This window comes from Chiloscyllium plagiosum, unplaced genomic scaffold (genome assembly GCF_037043375.1).
Source record: "Chiloscyllium plagiosum isolate Xiang-an unplaced genomic scaffold, Cpla_swu_hap1 HiC_scaffold_38, whole genome shotgun sequence".
In the NCBI taxonomy this organism is placed as follows: domain Eukaryota; kingdom Metazoa; phylum Chordata; class Chondrichthyes; order Orectolobiformes; family Hemiscylliidae; genus Chiloscyllium; species Chiloscyllium plagiosum.
This window is the reverse complement of record NW_028270176.1, coordinates 32,044,616-32,065,029: the sequence shown is the minus strand read 5'-3', so window position 1 is coordinate 32,065,029 and position 20,414 is coordinate 32,044,616. Positions and strand designations below refer to the sequence as shown.

Genomic DNA, 20,414 nt, shown 5'->3' with positions numbered 1-20,414 from the left:
TGATAGGCTCCAGGGATGTGCAGGCTAGGTGCAATAGTCAGGAGTAAACGTAGGATAACAGGGCAGGGGAATGGGTCTGGGTGGGTTGCTCTTCGGAGGGTCGGTGTGGACTTGTTGAGCTGAAGGACCTGTTTCCACTCTGTAGACAATCTATGGTGTGGATGCCCGTTGAGCTGTTAATGGTGGCAAGAGAGAAAAAGAGATGCGAATTAGGTGTAATTTAAGGTGCAATAGGGAGAGAGTGGTTCTTTACCACTCAGAGAGCATAAGCAAGACCATAAGCAAGTCAAGGTTGTGAGGTGGGATGTGAGGGAGCGATAAATAGAGAACCAGCATCATGCAGGGGGCATATCTTGGTGCTTGCTTGAAAGTTTCTACACATCGACAGGACGCACCCGTGAGTATTTGAGTACAGGAGCAGGGATAGAGTCACAGAGACAGCCCCTTTCATCTTTAACTGGTCCACACTGACCAAAATGTCCGTCCATCCTAACCCCCCATTTCCCCGCACTTAGCCCATATCCTTTTAATCCTTTCCTACCCATGTATTTGTCCAAATACCTTTCAAATGTTGTTGATGTACCCGCCTCAACCACTTCCTCTGACAGCTCATTCCATATGCGTACCACCCTCTGTGTAAAAAAAGTTGTCCCTTAGGTTCCCTATTATTCTTTCCCCTCTGACCTTAAACTGATGCCCTCTAGTCCTCGATTCCCCAACCTGGGGAAAAGACTGAGTGCATTCACCCTCTCCATGCCTCTCATGATCTTATACACTTCGGTAAGGTCCCCCCACATGAAGGTCTTTTGCCCGAAACGTCGATTTTACTGCTCCTCGGATGCTGTGCTTTTCCAGCATCACTCGAATCGAGACTCAGGTTTCCAGCATCAGCAATCATTGTTTTTACCTAAGGTCCTCCCCCTCAGTCTCCTACTGTTGAAAGAAAAAAGATCCTAGCTTGTCTAACCTCTCCCTAAACTCAGACCATTGAATCCTGGCAACATCCTTGTCAATTTATCGCTACAATCGTGCAGTGTCTCCGTGAGACCACGCATTCAGTATTGGGATCTCTGCATCTGAAGAAAGATGCTCTGGTGATGGAGAGAGTGCAGTGAAGATTTCCCAGGCTGATTCCTGGGATGACAGGACTGATGCATGGAGAAGGTTCGGTCAGTTTGGATTATATTCACCGGAAGAATGGAGACCGGGGAATCTTGTACGAAACAAAAAAGTTCAAACACCAGACACGGTAGACGCAAGAAGGATGTTCCAAATGACGGGGGAGACCAGAATCGAGGAGTCACAGTTAAAGATATGGGGTAGGCCCTTTAGGACTGTGATGAGGAGAAATGTCTTCACCCAGAGAGTGGGGGGGGGGCGGGGGGGGGGGTCCCTGTGGAATTCTCGCCCACAGAAACTAGTTGAGGCCAAAATATTGAATGTTTTCAAGGTGTTAGATATAATTCTCAGAGCTCAAAGGGCCAAAAAACATGGGGAGAAAGTGGGAACAGGGGACTGATTTATATGATCAGCCAAGGTCACACTGAACATGTAGCAGGCTTGAAGGGCCGAATGGCCTACTGCTTTTCCTATTATCTATCTTTCTATAAGTAATGCAGATGGAAGGTAGCTTTAAATATGATAGTTTTGATCCGGAAACAAACTGTATGGAGTGGCCACTGTGGTTGAGGTGATTTGACGAGGCATGCAAATGAACAGCAACAACAATGTACACTTGTGGAGTAACTTTCAGTAACATGAAACAACTTCACTGGAGCGCGACAAAGCAAAGGCTGTCACTGAGCCACAAGCGGAAATGTTAGGAGAGTGGTCACGGAGTTTGAACGAGAGAAGAGGGGGAGGGGAGTGGAAGATATTCCAGAGCTTCCATCCCCCACCGACGCTCAGTAACAGCAGTGTGTACCATCCCCTCCACCCCCCAACAACTCTCAGTAACAGCAGTGTGTACCATCCCCTCCCTCCCCCCACTGATGCTCAGTAACAGCAGTGTGTACCATCCCCTCCCTCCCCCCACTGATGCTCAGTAACAGCAGTGTGTACCATCCCCTCCCTCTCCCCCACCGACCCTCAGTAACAGCAGTGTGTACCATCCCCTCCCTCCCCCCACCGATGCTCAGTAACAGCAGTGTGTACCATCCCCTCCCTCCCCCACCGATGCTCAGTAACAGCAGTGTGTACCATCCCCTCCCTCCCTCCCACCGACCCTCAGTAACAGCAGTGTGTACCATCCCCTCCCTCCCCCCACCGATGCTCAGTAACAGCAGTGTGTACCATCCCCTCCCCCCCCACCGACGCTCAGTAACAGCAGTGTGTACCATCCCCTCCCTCCCCACCGACGCTCAGTAACAGCAGTGTGTACCATCCCCTCCCTCTCCCCCACCGACCATCAGTAACAGCAGTGTGTACCATTCCCTCCCTCCCCCCACCGATGCTCAGTAACAGCAGTGTGTACCATCCCCTCCCTCCCCCACCGACGCTCAGTAACAGCAGTGTGTACCGTCCCCTCCCTCCCCCCACCTTGTCACAAAGTATGAAAATATGACTTTCCATCTGGCAGAGAGACTGAAATTTTGACTTTTCGTGCAATCTAACAGTAGGAAGTTCCTCGGCTCACAGGAAGGTCAGTGTGGTACTTTTTACAAAATAAGAATTCAACATTGCACCAAGAAAGCAGATACATCTATCCACGCGTGACAATCAGGACGAGGAATTCAAGAAACATTCAAGACAGTCACTGCAGTGCCAGCCTTCCTCAATGGTGTTTGGATTGGAAAGGGAACCCAGTTAGGCTTCAGTTTGATAAACCCATGGTTACACTTGATCTGTGTAAGTTTATCACTGTGTAAGGGACTGCTCCTCAGGAAGATGGTACTGGCCTTTGGAGAATGTACAGTGTGGATTCAGCTGAATGACAGGAGGAGATAAAGGATGGAATTATGTGAGTGGAAAGGGGGAAACAGGAACGGGTGTATGGGTGGGGCAAATAGTCCTAAAATGTGAGCCAAGTGCATTGAAGGACTGATATCATTCAGGTAGAGTGAGGATCTGGAAACCTTCCCCCCAATCACTAACCATGCTGGGAATGAATTGCATCATGCATTGTTAGCACGGGCACAATTCTCTTGCACAAACAGACAAAGGGTGAATGAGGAAAATTGGGCTGCACCATCTGACTGAATGACATGCCACACCAGTGAGCTTCAGAATTCACCCTTTCTGGGTCTCTGAAAGTGGGGTTCAATTGTCCCTTTCAACAGGGGGTTTTCAGGGCGAGCAGAGGAGAGGTGAGGGAGAGCTGTCAGCTACTCAGTTATCTTGGTTTAGTTCACTGCACAGAAAGGACAGATGGAGAGAGAGAGAGATAGGAGCACACTCTATGTAGTCTGTCGCACATCCTCAGGGATGATGAACAATAAATGCTGTCCCAGATAGTGATACCCATATCCTGTGACTGAGTAAAACATAAAAGTAGGTGGGTAGGATGGCAGAGTTGGAGGAACAAGTCTGCAAAGGCCAGAAGTGGCCAAGAACATTACAGCATCGTGAGGCTGGAAGAAATTACAGCGAGAGGCAGAAATGAAGGGGCTAAAGAAATTAGGAGATTGGGCAGTAACATTTTTGATTCTATGGGGCAGTCATCATCTCAACAGCACATCGATTCTACACTGGTCAAAAGCAACCACCGAACTATTCTAATGCCATTTTCTAGCACTTGCTCGATATCCTGGAACATCTCGCCATTGTAAGTGCACATCTAAATACTTCTTCAATGTTCGAAGGATCTCTGCCTCTCCCACTGTCACAGGCAGTGAGTTCCACTTTCCCTCCACCTTCTATGTGAGAGCATTTCCCTCACATCCCATCTGAACAACCTGCCTCAACCTCAAATCTATCTCCCTGGTTATCCATGCCTCCAATCAATGGGGAAAGCCTCTTCCTGTCTCTTCTGTCTGTGTCCCTCATACAGTTACACATCTTAATCATATCTCCTCTCAGTCACCTCTGCTCCAAGGAAAGAAACCCACTCTGTCCAATTTCTCCACAGAACTGAAACTCTGTCCAGCCCAGACAACAAACTGGTAAATCTCCCTCTGTACCCTCTCCAGTGTAAACACACCCCTCCTATCATGTGGATTCCAGAACTGCACACAATACTCTCGCTGTGGTCTAACTGAAGTGCACTGGAAATCCAGCCCCACTATTCACCAAGTTCTCAAGGACATGAACATTTGATGAAAGCACCACATTACCCAATTGTGCACAAATATCCAATTTCTGTTAAAGGAATGTGCACACCTGTTTGTTTTCTCGCATTATTGAGAAAATAGCTATTTAATTGCAATCAAATTATTATGTGTTGAGATATAATAAGATCAAGGAAACACAAATTCATACCTCCATTTCAGATGTGTTGATCCTTTTCAGATCCTTTTGATTTCTTCAAAAAGTTTGATGATGAATGAGGTTGTGGGGACACCAATTCTCAGTCTCCCGTTCACTGCTTGAAAATTTGTCATTTCTGTTTCTCTGGAACTCATTTCCAACTGTCCCTTTTACCAGAGGGTTTTCAGAGCGAGCAGAGGAACACCAAGAGGGAGTGCTGAACTACCAGGATTTCTCAGGAGAGAGAGGGACATGGATGCTCTGTCTTCACAGGCTGATCCTTACCCTTGTATTGTCCACATAAATGGTTGTAGTGACCTCCCAGGATCAGGCAAGAGATTGTCACGGTGGTGAGCTCTCCTGAACACACAACGACTGGTGTTGAGTAAAAGCAAATCAAATTTTGTCTTGCCCTGAACACACCGTCTCTCTCTCTCACACACACACACACACATAGACACACATGTGCGCACACACACACCCACACTTTCTCCCACGCACACGCGCACATACACACATACGCATACACACACTTTCTCCCTCACACACACACACAAACACATACACTCACACATGCACTCACACACACACACTTTCTCCCTCACACATATACAAACACAAACACGCACAGATGCACACACAAACACACACAAACACACACACTTTCTCCCTCACACACACACACAAACACATACACTCACACATGCACTCACACACACACACTTTCTCCCTCACACATATACAAACACAAACACGCACAGATGCACACACAAACACACACACACACACAAACACACACACTTTCTCCCTCACACACACAAACACACACACATGTTTTCTCCCACACACACAAACACATACACACACTTACACATATAAACACATACACACACGCTTTCTCCCTCACACACACAAACACATGCACACTCGCTTTCTCCCTCACACACACACATACACCTACACACACAGAAACACACAGAGTATCTCACATGCACAATTATTCTAAGATATGATCTTGCTGTCTGAACCAGACAACAATGTAAGTAAAACTGTCAATATGCTCAAATAATTATTTTAATATTGAACAAACTTTACTGCTATTTTCTTGATTAAAGAGCAAACTTTGTTCTATTTTTGATCGACAGGCCAACAACCCCCTCCCTACCTCTGTAACCCACACCAGCTCCTACACCCCCTCCCTACCTCTGTAATCTCCTCCAGCCCCTACACCCCCTCCCTATCTCTGTAACCCCCTCAAGTCCCTACAACCCCTCCCTAACTCTGTAACACCCTCCAGCCCCTACACCCCCTCCCTACCTCTGTAATCTCCTCCAGCCCCTACACCCCCTCCCTATCTCTGTAACCCCCTCAAGTCCCTACAACCCCTCCCTAACTCTGTAACACCCTCCAGCCCCTACACCCCCTCCCTACCTCGGTAATCTCCTCCAGCCCCTACACCCCCTCCCTATCTCAGTAACCCCCTCAAGTCCCTACAACCCCTCCCTAACTCTGCAACACCCTCCAGTCCCTGCACCCCCTCCCTATCTCTGTGACCTCATCCACCCCTACACCCCCTTCCTATCTCTGTAACCCCCTCCAGCCCCTACACCTCCTCCCTATCTCTGTAACCCCCTCCAGCCTCTCTACTTCTCCCTACCTCTGCAACTGCACCCAGTCTCTATAGCCCTCCCTACTTTTGTAACACCTTCCCGTCACTACACCTCCTCCCTATCTCAGTAACACCCTCCAACTTTTCCAACATCCTCCGTATCTGTTCCACCCTCAGTCCCTCAAACTGTTTGTGGAGATTCCTGAAAGATTGGATGAAAATACACCAGTCCATAGAAGTGAGAAACTTTAGAACCAAATACTTCTATGAAAATACCATTTCTTCAAAAACCATTGTGAACTTGTCTCCATAGACAATGGGAAAGACTGCAGAAGGAACTCGTCAATGAGAAACTGAAATACATGGCAGAGGCATGTGATTTCTCTTTGCATGAGTCTCCTGAAGGACAGGTTTGCATGAAATGTTGAATATTTTGAATGTTAAGCTCATGGAAAACAGTCTTCTGTGCTAAATAAGTGCTTGTTTTTTGTCTCTGTTTTCCAATAAACTTCTGTTGTCAACAAAGCCTTTGATGCCATGGTGTGGGTATGTCACAGTGACAAACCACGAGATTAACAAACCCCAAAAATTAATGATTCCAGAATCAAGGTCACTGTTTAAGGGACGGGATAAACCATTTAAGGCTGACACCAGGACAAATATCTTCAACTATAGTGTGGCGAGCCTCTGGAATTGTTTATCATATCAAACTGCTGAGGGCAAAACATGGAATGTTTTCAAGATGGAGTCAGATATAGTTCTGAAAGCTAAAGGGATCTAAGGGTATGGGGGAGAACGCAGGTACACAGGACTGAATTGGATGATCAGCCATGATCATATCAAATGGGATTGGCATTAAATCATTGGGATGAATGGCCTTCTCATGCTCTTATGTTTTATGTTTCAAGATGATCTATCAAGCCAGGTATCATTCTGTCTCATGGGACAATCAGCTTGGACACTATCATGTTGTTGATTTGTTCTTGTTTTGACTAATACCCACTGACTGTTGTACGTAGAATGAGGAATCTTACTGCTGTGTGCAATGTTTCATTTCTTGTCACTTATAAAGTCTCCCAATTGGCCATTCTGTGATGTGAGATTTTCCCTCACGTGCTCAGGTACAAAAGGGTAGAAAAATCAAAGAAGGAGTCCATTCTGCCCTCTGAGCCCATTCTGTCACACCATGGCTGCTCCGTCCCTCTCCTTGCTCGACCACCATGCCTCCACATGCCTTGGCACTCTCGCCCAACCAAAACATCACCATCTGAGCGTCAACATGGGCGAGAACTGAACTGAATTCTGGGAGAAAAGGAAGGCTGGTTCCCCAAAGGGAGATTTCAGGGAAAGATCAACTTTATTTCTGATGGAGGCACTCAATGTGTCTGTTCTGGGGCCCTGTTCTGGAGTGGGAGGATCCAACTTCCACATATATTGAATACAATGAGTCCTTTATAGCTCAAATGGTAACTTTCTACAACAGTAGCAGAACAAGGGAGATTTCCCTTGGTTTCGAGCTGAGAATTTATTCGCTGTCCACAATGTCCAGGGGAACAGTATAAACTCACACAACTCTGGGCTTCAGTCACTACACCCACAGGATCTTGGTGACTGACGTAAGGAGCAAATTCAAATAAGCTCCCCTTTCCAAAACCAATCATAGCCAACGCTGCAATGATCAGTTTGAAAAACAGACCACTTAATTGTTCATGAAAGTCTTGGGGTGGGAAAGGGGAGAGGTTAGGATTTTTATTTTCTTCTATTTTCAAAAGGCCAGTGCAGAGGGAATGTACAACATCACAGGAATTTGCTTAATGAGTCTGCTCAGTACACTGGATGTAACATGGATTGTATCACAACGGGCTCATCTTTCTGTGTATATGAGGAATCATTGACAATTCGGTTTCTGAAATTTGCCTGCGGACTCAGAGAATAGGGTCACCCATCATGCAAAGTCCAATAGTTTGAGAGATTCGGTTTGTTTTCTGCAAGTTACCTTGCAGTTGTCTGTATTCCAGGTGAGAAGATCATCTCACCTTGTTTAAATGATTGTAGTCTGTCTCTATTTAATGGTTAGGCATCAGAAATGTGACTTCGAAATCTGGGACCTTGTGATATTACAGTGAAGCTATTAACCCAGAAACTGGGAGCACAGAGCATCACATCTCTGCAGTGTTTCATGCATTGTACTCGGGAAGATAGTTGCACTAAGGATGAGAATCTTCAGTGTAGTGATAGATGAAAGAACTTGAGCATTGACCTTAGAACTGAGAGGGACGTTGAGAAATTATTTAGGTTTTTAAAGCTATGACAGTTGTTATGAAGTTGAAGGCATGTACTGTATGTTTAAGAGAGTTGAAAGTTGGCAAGCACCTGTCAGGAGAAAGTGAGGTCTGCAGATGCTGGAGATCAAAGTTGAAACTTTATTGCTGGAACAGCACAGCAGGTCTGGCAGCATCCAGGGAACAGGAGATTCGACGTTTCGGGCACAGGCCCTTCTTCAGGAAAGAAGGGCCTGTGACTGACTGCAGGCCCAAAGTGCACTGGACAATTTGAAGATGTAACTTGTAGCTGTAATTTAGATACCAGAATTATTTTCACAGCAGTCGAGAAAGTGGTGCTGGAAAAGCACAGCAGGTCTGGCAGCATCTGAGGAGCAGAAGAATCAATGTTTCACGCAAAAGCACTTCATCAGGATTATGTCCAAAATGTCTATAGTCCTGCTCCTTGAGCGCTGCCTGACCCGCTGAGCTTTTCCAGCAACACAGTCTTCTCTCTGATCTCCGGCATCTGCAGCCCTCACTTTCTCCTCCTTGTTTACACAGCAGTTCAAATTTAACCAATCAGTTTAAATTATGCCCCAAGATACTAAAACCACTGTCTGGTTTTAAAAACATTAAATTGCTGTAAATTTAACAGGGAATTTATTTGTGGAAAGTGGAATTTGGATAGTTCTCTGTCACTCATACTTTAACAGATTACGAGGCGAGGTAAGTTTTTCTGGCTGTTTGGTTTAATTGGCAGAAGAGTTGCCATCATGGTGTAACACAGTGCAAGTAAAGGGTAAATAATGTTTCAATGCAAGATTATTTTTCATGCCAGAGGAAAGGATTTTTGAAAAGGCCAGATGTGAAATAAGATTTGAATCTATGCAACAATCAGGATACTTTTAGTTCCCTTCCTGAGCAAATGTTGGGATAATATAAAGGGGAACAATTTCTAAGGGAGTTTTGAATAAGTGCAGGAAAAGATCAAAATCAAAAGAAAAAACTGTCAGGAAAGTTCAGAGCAATGAGACTGTGAGGATAGTTGAATATTTCTTTTGAGTCAGTGTTATGAATGGATTGGGATCCTTCTGAACTCTATAATTCTGTCAATCTCTGATGGGTATGTCATCATATAAAACTCAATCGTTGAAGGAGTCTTGTGTAAGTTGCAGCTTTGGATGAGAGAACCATCCAGTTTTGCAAGGACAGGTTAGCTTTTAGAACATGGAACAGTACAGCACAGACACAGGCCCCTTTGGCCCATCACGTCCGTGCCAAAAAAATGAACATTCAGAATATATTTTGCGAGCATGTTGTAAAGAAAAGGGATATATGAAAAATATTATTAAAGTTAAAGTAATTGAGGATAGTGAAGCACATGGGAAAACTTTACTTTCACTGTTTGCTGGGTCTTGAAGCTGAAAGTGGAAATTGCTATTCCTCTGCCTCTTACAACTAAAAGTTTGGGTAATCTTCCTGCTGCTAGAATTACAAGTGAGACAATTTTTTAAACTGTATTTGCCTTTGCCAAGTGTGTGTTTACAAGATATTACCGTGGATCTGAAAGCTGAATCTCGGCTGGAATAACTAGTTGTAGTCAGGAACAACCATTTAATACATGCTCTTAACTTCAAAGGCAGCAATAAAATGGCTTCTTGATGCAAATAGCATGACAAAATGACTTCTAGGCTGCAAATTGTCAATTCTGCTTAAAACTGCAGAAAATGGCTTTTAACCCTGCTAAAAGCTGAATTAACCACAGTCTGTCTCAACAAAGATTAGCAGACAATGCTTCCTTTATAGCGTAGAAATAATTAGACAAGATAAGACATTACTAACAGAACTTGCAAGTGCAGGTGCAGAGACTAGGTTCATGAGATAGGAGTACTTGAATGTTGAAAAACAAGTGTGGTTCCCGGGAAACATCATTGAGCTAAGTTGCTGTCAATAAAGTCATTTCATTCAAATTGATTGTTAATTGTTTGAATGTACTCTGTGATTATAGCCTGCACTTCTCTCAAAAAAAGCATAAAATTGTCTTTGTCTTAAGTCATGTACACAGTTTCTCCAAGGAACACGGGAGTGTCTAATGTCTGTGTGACTGGATAATCTGTGCCCGGCCGAGTTTGAATAAAGTGTGAATGCTTGCAGAAACAGAATTGCAAGTGTTTATTGACCGATTATGGAACAGAGAGGATACCCCCCCCCCCCCCCCCCACCCCCCGCTAATCCCAGGGATGCAGATCTTCATTACAATATTTGACAGATGCTGTTCAGTCGTTAAATAAGCTAAAATCATGTTATGTTTCCACTGGAGTTAAGTGCATCAAGTCTACTTTGTTGTGTTTGTATTTTAACTGTAGCATAAGATTGAAGTGTGTTTTGCTTCAAGCCTGGTGTGAACAATCAAATTTCAGCTGGAGCACAAAACCTTATATTACCTCTAAAAATAAGAAAAATTAGAGTCTATGCTATCTTTTTCATATACTTTGAGGGAGTTTGGTGTGATCCATAGCAACTCATTCTGCTGGGGTTGCAAGAACGAGGCAGGTTTTCCTTTTCTTTCAAAAGCTTCTGGATGGTGCTACTTCTGCTTTGTTCTCTCATCTCCCCCGAGTTATAGAGTTGTTGAAAATTCTGAGAAAATAATTTAAGAAATTATTAAAAGTGTCCAGAGGTCTGAGAAAGCTTCTTGTATTCACCAGTGAATTCAGAGTTCAAGAAAGTTTCACATTTCAAGTGTCTGTGATACAACCCGCCATCAAAAGGTTTTATAATAACCTAGTATTCATTATTAAGATAGTTGTACTGAAAACTACATTTTTTTTACTTTTATCAGTCTGTTAACATGTGAATGAATGTATATGCGAAGAATTATTGAGTTTAACTTGGAGATATTGTTTAAATTGTCTTATTGACTATGTGTGTACTGCTGTGAATAATTTTTTTTGTTACAAACTTGAGGCACAAGATGTATTAGTTATACTCTCTGGTTAAGAACAATTAAGCAAATTTGCAGGACATTGCATGTTTTCATTTGATTGTTTTGCAAATCCAGTGATCAGGAGGCAGTTTTGCATTGGCTGGTTCTTCCTCTGTCATAATAATAGGATTGATCAGATATTTTAAGCAGAATTGAGCTATTATGTTGGAAGGAAGATTGTACAGGTACACTAACAGAGCACAACACCCTTGGAAAGGAACACATTAGTGGGCTTCGTGAGTTTTGAAGACAATCAGTAGTTGTTACATGCTAGCCTTTAAAACAAGTCTTTATTCCAGATTTTAGCAATTTTAAATTTAGCCATTTGTAATAACAGGATTTGAACAAATTCCCCTGGCAGTGTTAACTATGTGCTTTAGCTTGCTAGATCAGTGAGAGTAACACTATAGCACCATCTTTGTCAGTTGTGTGGATATTCACTGTGTCAACCATAGCTTGTGATGCACTGTATCCACAAACTTCTCAATTCATCTTCCAGCCGAATTATGATTCTCTGCTGGGGCAAGTGTGGCATCACCAAAGGCATTTCCCTCAATTTAATCTCCATGGCAACAGCAGATCGATTGGTCATTTTGTTTGGTGTAATAATCAATGTACTTGGTAACAGATATTTCCCACTCTCATTCTTGCTCTACACAGCAGTGTGCAGTGTAAATGCTATGTTGGCCTGTGCTGCTGTTGACTGCTCTGTCTGGTTGACCATCGCTTTCACCTTTGACCGCTTTGTGGCCATTTGCTGCCACAATCTGAAAGCCAGATATTGCTCTGAGAAAACAGCAACAGCCGTGGTAAGCACTGTTTGCCTGGTGAACATTTTGAGGAATATCCCTTTACAATTTAAGTCCCAACCATATGGCACATGGGGTGGGGTGCCCTGGGGTTGTGGCATTAGACCAGAGTTCTTCACCTTGCCAGGATGGGTGGCATTTTTCTGGCTCTGCCAGCTTCTTAATCCATTGATCCCCTACCTCCTGATCCTGCTGTTCAATGCTCTGACCGTCAGGCACATTGTCTTGGCAAATCGGGCACGCAGGGGTCTCCGAGCTCCCAGTAACAGGGACCAGGGAGGAGATGCAGAGATGGTCAACAGGCGGAAATCCATCATCCTGCTGTTTGTTGTCTCGGGCAGTTTTATATTGTTGTGGATGACCAAGATCAGTGTTTTCTTACTGATGAAGATTACCAACAACCATTTTTACCCCAGTTATGACCATCCTGTTATGATCGCTGACATATCTGGGACTATGCTCTTCTACCTGAGCTCCTGTACAAACACTGCCCTTTATGCCCTGACCCAGAGTAAATTCAGAGAGGAGCTGAAGAGGGCTCCGAAATATTCATTCACTCTGATCAATGAATCACTCCCTGCATTTCAGTAACAAACACAGGTGGATCTGCAGCTTCCCAGTGGTACATATCCCTCCGTGGACCTTTCTTGGTCTCAAAGTATTTAATCTTCCTTGACTTTAGCACAAATCCTGAGTTTAGGGTGGGAACATTTCTCTCATTGCTGAATGCAACACTGTCCAATTCTGGAAGTGTTTCCAAACTCCATTGTTCATGAAAGTTCCTTATCAGAGTTTCTGAGCGCTGGTAAATCTGAAAAGATTCAACCATTCCTTACACACAAAACCCCATCACCTCCCCTCCCAATGCCCTGAAATTGACAGAACAAAATCTGATCCAAATATCAAAGGCCCGACACCTCATGGCCTCACCTCTTTCAGTGTGGGGTACTGCTGGTATTCCTGATGAGGGCGACCCACTCTGCGAGAATTGGATGGAAATATCTTTATAAAATCAGTGCCTGTGAATGATATGTGAGTGAGTGAATATGATCTATGATGATTGGGCTTACATTTGAGATATTAGCCATGTTGCCTTGTTCAATATCTGTATTGCATTTTTATAAATAAATTGCTATTTTTCACAGCATGACTATGAGACGATTCCCCAGCCTGCAATGTGGTCCTTGTAAATGCAGTGTAGGTCATGTTGTACCTTCTCTGTTAACGACTGATTTTTCTTAGTTTTGGATTTGAACGAGGAGATGAAATTGTTGAATTAAATTTGAACTTTGAGCAGCAATGTATATTTATTAAAAAAGATGACAGAGCAAAACATTGCTTATTACAGTTTGGAAATGGCCTGGAAAGATAATACAGGTTAACACTGCTCGAAGGACACTGCAGACAATTTGGCAACACAATGTTGTTATTTTCGGGGCCTGGCAGATGCTTGTAGTTGATGTGGTTAATCAAGGGAGGAGCAGTGCTGGTCAGCCAATCCTAACCTGAACCCTAAACCTAACCATAACCCTAGATCTCACCCTAACCCTGGCCACAACCCTAACTCTAACCATAGGCCAAACCCTAACCCTAAAGCTAACCCTAACCTTAACCCTAACCCTAAAAGTAACCCTAATCCTAACCCTAAACATAACACAAACCAAAACTGTAACCCTCACCCTAATCCTAACCCTAACCTTAACCCTAACCCTAAACCTAACATTAACCCTAACCCTAAACCTGACCCTAAAACTAACCCAAAACCTAATCTAAATTTGACCTCTAACCCTAAACCTACCACTAAACCTAATCCTAACCCTAACCCTAATCCTAATCTAAACCCAAACCCTCACGATTTGACCCTGACCTCCAATCCTTGAATGCCCCTTAAGAAGTCAACCATTCTGGATACTCTTCAATGTCACAGCCCCAGTTCAAAACTGAAAGCAGTGGATGGGAAACACGTGCGAGGTGTTTAATAGCCGCATGTTTTTGACCGAAGATTATTATTGATTCCCTTTCTCTCGGAGTCCATGACATATCGAAATTCACTCTACGCATGTTTTAAAAAGGTATTCAGAGGGATGCATGTATTTATTGTGGCTGAATAAATTGCATGTTGTGAGAGTTGTTCCAGTTCTGTTATAAGAATCTTCAAGTGATGTATGATGCTGTGTTGTCAAAATGATCTTAAACGGCCATAGAAAATAGGATCAGGAGTAGTCCAATCAGGCACTCCACCATTGAGTAGGAACATGGCTGACCATCCAACTCAGTCCCCTGTTCCTGCTTTCTCCATATACCCTTTGATCCATTTGCCCTGACATCGAATATCAGAGCACGAGGAGAGTGATGTGGATCATCAGTTTGCAATCCCATGATGCATTTCATTTTCCATTGCGACTGGGAAAAGTCACATGATATTAAAGTACTCTTTTAACATGGAGACAGACAGATGGATTAAATCATCCTCCCTCCCTCTGTATTCACAACGCTATAAATTTAAATCATTCATAGACCCTTAAAATTGACACAATGCTTCCTAATTAGACTTCTAAATATCTGTTTCAGACTCTGCCAATAATCAATTCAAGACATTGCTTTTTGTGTGTTAAACAGAACACTCAGCAATTTATTAAAAAAAGGAGTAATGTTTGCAGAATAAATATAAACAGCAAAGTAATCCAATTGATCTACACTTTACATTTCTATAGGTTTGTTTTCAGTCTCATTCACACAGCAGATGGACAGACAAAAAAACACACAGTGCTTGGATACATTAAAGGATATAAGAATGCTGGCCAGAGTATTTAAGTGGTTTTTAGGATGGTTCATGGGCAGGGATGTTGGTTTCTTGGTGGATTCTCTGAAGATGTGGATCAGATCCACCTTTACAGTTCACTCAGATAAAGACAATTATGCTTATAACTTAGTTTTCTGTTCTCTGAGCTTCCAAGAGCTGATTAGGGAAGTTGGGTATGAAGATTGAAATCTGTATGCTGTATGCTGAATATTCAGATTGACAGGAAACGCAGTCCAAAGCCAATCCAATCTCTGACTACTCCCTGACAGACTGACCCTCTCCTCCATGATGTCCCAGTTACCATTCAACATCTGCACCCTGCCTTTTCCAGACTTGCTGGAACCCATTCCCAGGGACTGACCTCATCAATAACCAACCTCTGTTATCTGTTTCAAAAAGATGGCGTTAGGGGCTGTCCCTTCAGTGGGAATGATAATGCGAAAGTATATGAATTGTCTAGGATGTAAAATCAATGAATTAAGTTAACAATTTATAAGGAGGGTGACAAAAGATTATTTTTAAAAAACTTGAATTTGGGATGATTCAGTACTAATGAAGATAAGTTTTCTTCTCTGTTGTCTATATATTAGGCACTTGTTGAAGAGATGCATCTTGGGAAAGGGTCTTCATCTCTCTTAAGTGTAGAGGCATGCTTATTATTATCTGTGGACCAAAAATGGAGCAAAATGTTGCTCTTTAACCAACAAAACTGTATAGTAAAATCGGTTCAATATTAAACAATTAGTAGAGCATGTTGACAGATTTATATACATTATTGTCTTGTTGGGACAGCAAGAGAGTGTCTCAAAAAATTGTTGTGTGTGTGAGAGGGTCTGCGTGTTCCTGTGTGCATGCAATTCTGTGTGAGAGAGCACGTGTCTTTGTGTGTGTGTGTGTGTGTGAGAGAGAGAGAGAGAGAGCGTGCATGTGTCTGTGTCTCTGTAAATGTGTGTGTGTGTGCATGTGATTCTGTGTGAGAGAGCACGTGCATGAGTGTATATATGTGTCTGTGTCTTTGTGTGTGTGTGTGAGAGATAGGGAGCATGCATGTGTCTGTGTCTCTGTGATTGTGTGTGTGCGTGTGTGCATGTGATTCTGTGTGAGAGAGTGTGCATCAGTGTGTATATGTGTCTGTGTCATTGTGTGTGTTTGTATGTGTGAGAGAGAGTGCATGTGTCTGTGTCTCTGTGATTGTGTGTGTGCATGTGATTCTGTGTGAGAGAGCATGCATGAGTGTGTATATGTGTCTGTGTCTTTGTGTGTGTGTGTGAGAGAGAGAGTGTACATGTGTCTGTGTCTCTGTGATTGTGTGTGTGTGTCTGTGTGCTTGTGTGAGTATATCTGTCTGTGTGAAACAGAAGGAAAGTGTATTTACACGTGGATCTGTGCTTGTGTGTGAAGCAGAGGATATGTTCAGGGCAAGATACAATTTGATTGGTTTTTAATCAGCACCAGTTGTTGTGTGTTCAGGAGAGCTCAGCACATTGACAATCTCTTGTTTGTTTCCTGGGCAGGTCAGTGCAGCCAAGTGTGTGGAGAATACAGGTGTAAGGGCCAGAGCATCCCTATCACTCTCTCCTTTCTACATGGAGAACTGAATGAAGACACCCTGGTAGCTCAGCACTCCCTCTCAGCGTTCCTCTGCTCTCCCTGAAAACCCTCTGCTCAAAGGGACAAATGGAAATCACTTCCACACAAACAGAAATGACAAATTTTCAAGCAGTGAATGGGAGACTGAGAATTGGTGTCCCCACAACCTCGTTTATCATTGAAAGAATCTAAAAAAAAGAATCAACACATCTGAAATGGAGCTATTAATTTGTGTTTCCTTGATTTGATTTTGTCTCAACACATAATAATTTGATTGCAATTCAATAGTTATTTTCTCAATAATGCGGAAAAAAACAGATGTGCATATTCCTTGAACGGAAATTGGATATTTGTGCACAATTGGGCAATATGGTCCTTTCATGAAATGCTCACATTCTTGAGAACTTGGTGAATAGTGGGGCTGGATTTCCAGTGCACTTCAGTTAGACCACAGCGAGAGTATTATGTGCAGGTCTGGAATCCACATGATAGGAGGGGTGTGTTTACACTGGAGAGGGTACAGAGGGAGATTTACCAGCGTGTTGTCTGGGCTGGACAGAGTTTCAGTTATGTGGAGAAATTGGACCGAGTGGGTTTCTTTTCCTTGGAGCAGAGGTGACTGAGGGGAGACATGGTTGAGATGGGCAGCAGACTGGCGGTACAGTGGCTCAGTGGTTAGCAGTGCCTCACAGGACCAGGGTCCCAGGTTCGATCCCAGCCTCTGGCGACTGTGAAGTTTGTACATTCTCCCCGTGTCTGTGTGGGTTTCCTCCGGGTACTCCGGTTTCCTCCCACAGTCCAAAGATGTGCAGGTTAGGTTAGGGCCATGCTAAATTGCTCGAAGTGTTAGAGGGAAATGGGTCTGGGTGGGCTACTCTTCAGAGGTTCGGTGTGGACTTGTTGGGCTGAAGGGTCTGTTTCCTCACTATAGGGAATCTAATCTAATCTAAACCAAGATAACTGAGTAATTCACAGCTCTCTCTCATCTCTCCTCTGCTCTCCCTGAAAATCCCCTGTTGAAAGGGACAGTTGGACCCCACTTTCAGAGACCCAGAAAGGGTGAATTCTGAAGCCCACTGGTACAGCATATCATTCAGTCAGATGGTGCAGCTCAATTTTCCTCACTCGCCCTTTGTCTGTTTGTGCAAGAGAATTGTGTCCGTGCTAACAATGCATGATGCAATTCATTCCCAGCATGGTTAGTGATTGGGGGGGAAGGTTTCCAGATCCCCACTCTACCTGAATAATTGATGTACTTTATCATTTCAGTCCTTCAATGTACTTGTCTCACATTTTAAGACTGTTTGCCCCGCCCACACTCCTGTTCCTATTTCCCCCTTTCCACACACATAATCCCATCCTTTATCTCCTCCTGTCATTCAGCTGAATCCACACTGTACATTCTCCAAAGGCCAGTACTAGCTTCCCGAGGAACAGTCCCTTACACAGTGATGAACTTACACAGATCAAGTATAACTAAGGGTTTATCAAACTGAAACTTAGCAGGATTCGTTTTCCATTTCAAACAGCATTGAGAAAGGCTGGCACTGCTCTGACCATCTTCAATGTTTCTGTACATTTATACATGGATTGTCCCATGTGGATACATGTACCTGCTTTCTTGGTGAAACGTTGCAGTCCTTGTTCTATAGAAACTACTACAGCTGACATTTCCATGACACAAGGCAGTTCCAACAGTTATTTTGTACGAAAAGTCAAAATTTCAGTTGCTCCTCCAAGTGGAAAGTCGTCTTTTCTTACTTTGTCACCAAGCTCAAATGCCCTGCTCATTTACCTCATCACTTCCTTAACAACTGTGTCATGTTCGTTGGTAAGAGATAACATTCCCACTCTTTGCCCTAACACTGAACCATACAGTATCAATGCTGGTTTTCAGATTGAATTTGCGTTCTTTGCCCAGATGATTGTCAGAGAAAACCTTCAACAAATTATGTCTTTTTTCACCTCTACTTTGATTAGCTTGTTCAATATTTGTCAGCATTTATAACACAGGATCCATACCTCAAACAGAAAAACACAAAATTGGCAGCAGCTCTGTCCAACTGGGTCAAATTAAGCAACTTGGCAATCTGGACAAATACATAACTGTTGTTAAATGTGCCACAGCATTGCGTTCCTTTGCAAGTGGACTCATTGCACCTGGGTGTTATGTTGAACTGGAACAGAGTGAGTTCAGGCGTGTGAAAGCTGCATGAGCTGAGCTCAGTTGAGTTCCAATGGACCCAGTTGAATGGAGATGGGTTGAGTTGGACTCCAATTGATGGAGCAGCCATGGGCTCGGTTGGAATCCATGTGATTGCTTCATTGCTTTCTTCAGTGGAAGATTGTTACAAGTTGATATTCATTGCAAAAGATTTTGATGTGAATATTGTTATCTGTTTGAGATACAGAAAGTTATTTATAATTTTAAGACCGTTTCAATTGCCAGTAATATTTTTGTGGTACTTAGTGTTAACAGAACAGTTGGGAACTCTCTCTTGAGAAGATAAAGGACTGCAGTCTATTGCTGGTACGACATTCCTGGGTGTGAACCCACCATGGACAATAATATATTGAGCGACTGATATGGGAAACAAAACTGATAGAAGGCAATGGTGAACAGAAGGAAGAAAAACAAACGCTGTCAAAATAGAGTTTGGGAAATAAGCACAATTATTTTTCAGAGGAATATCCTTAGAGGAGTACTTTTCACAATCCTTTAGCAGTTCCACATGGAATATACCGGTGTTGTGGGAATGCACAAAGCAATATGGATGGGTTTGAAGAGAGTGTTTAATAGACTGGAACAGACACCAGCCGTCACACACGTGGTTTACGATCATGTATAAGGGAGTGTTGATTCTTATCCCAGGAGCTCAGTCCAGACTCCAAGCCCTGCGCGAGAGTTAATGAATGAGATCACCCAACATTAACAATGCAAGGACCAATAATTCTGCAGGTCTTATTCGCTTTCTTCCATTTCTTTGCAATTGTCTGTGTTCCAGGTGAGGAGATCTTCCCCGTTACTGAATGTGGTGTTTATAGTTCTGTCTGTGTTTTATGGTGAGATATTTGATGGATTACATTGGAAGTGGGATGTGGATGGACTGATTGAAGGAGTGACCTTGGGGAAGCTGCAGTGCCATTTGATAGGAATGTTACCAGGAATGAGAATCTTCAGTTGTATGGAGAGAGGAAAGAGGTTGCCCAGTGTCCTTGGAACTGACGGTGATATGGGGGTGTGAAGGAGTGGGGGGCTGGTGATGAGGCGATCAGGGGCATGGGCAGAACAAACCCTAAAACCTGAAGAAATTACCCCAGGAGCCTGCTTCACCAATAAATCGGATCTTGGCTGATCTTAGATTCCTCACATCCTGCTCTTCCCCCATTACCCTTGATTCCACGACTGATCGAGAATCTCGTAAGGCAGCCTAAAATATACAAAAGGCCTTTTATATCCCACACCTGTCAATGGCAAAGACTTCAAAAGACTCACAACCCTCTGAGGGAAGACATCCCTCCTCAGTTCAGTGTTAAATTTCAGCTCCTATATTCTGAGACTGTGCCCTCTTGTCCCAGAGTCTCCCATGAGGGAAACATCCTCTCAGCATTGACCCTGCTCAGCCCCTTAAGAATCCTCATTTTCTCAATGATGTCACCTCCCACTCTTCTTAACTTCAGTGCCTTTCAGTCTTAACGTGTGCAATCTTTGCCCATAAGACAATCCCTCCATTTCAGGGATCATCCCAGTGAACATTCTCCAAGCTGTCTCAGATGAAATGATATCGCTCCTTCGATAATGTAACCAAAACTCACATTTCTCCAGAAGTGCTCTCCTCAGCCCCTTGTACAGCTGCAGTAAGGCTTCCCTACTCTTATCCTCCAACCCCCTTGGAATAAGGGCCAACATTCCATGGCCCTTCCTGATTACCTGCTGCCCCTGTGTGCT

General features: G+C 43.5%; 1 protein-coding gene across 1 annotated transcript in view; it reads right to left on the bottom strand.

Moving 5' to 3' along the window:
* LOC148139408 (putative G protein-coupled receptor 139) overlaps positions 1–19,854 on the bottom strand; it is a 33,934-nt gene extending 14,080 nt beyond the window's left edge. Inside the window, exon 1 of the mRNA XM_087980937.1 lies at positions 19,782–19,854. Within this exon, the coding sequence (XP_087837063.1) occupies positions 19,782–19,854 (73 nt within the window). The remainder of the gene's footprint in view (positions 1–19,781) is intronic.
* Positions 19,855–20,414: the final 560 nt, after the last annotated feature.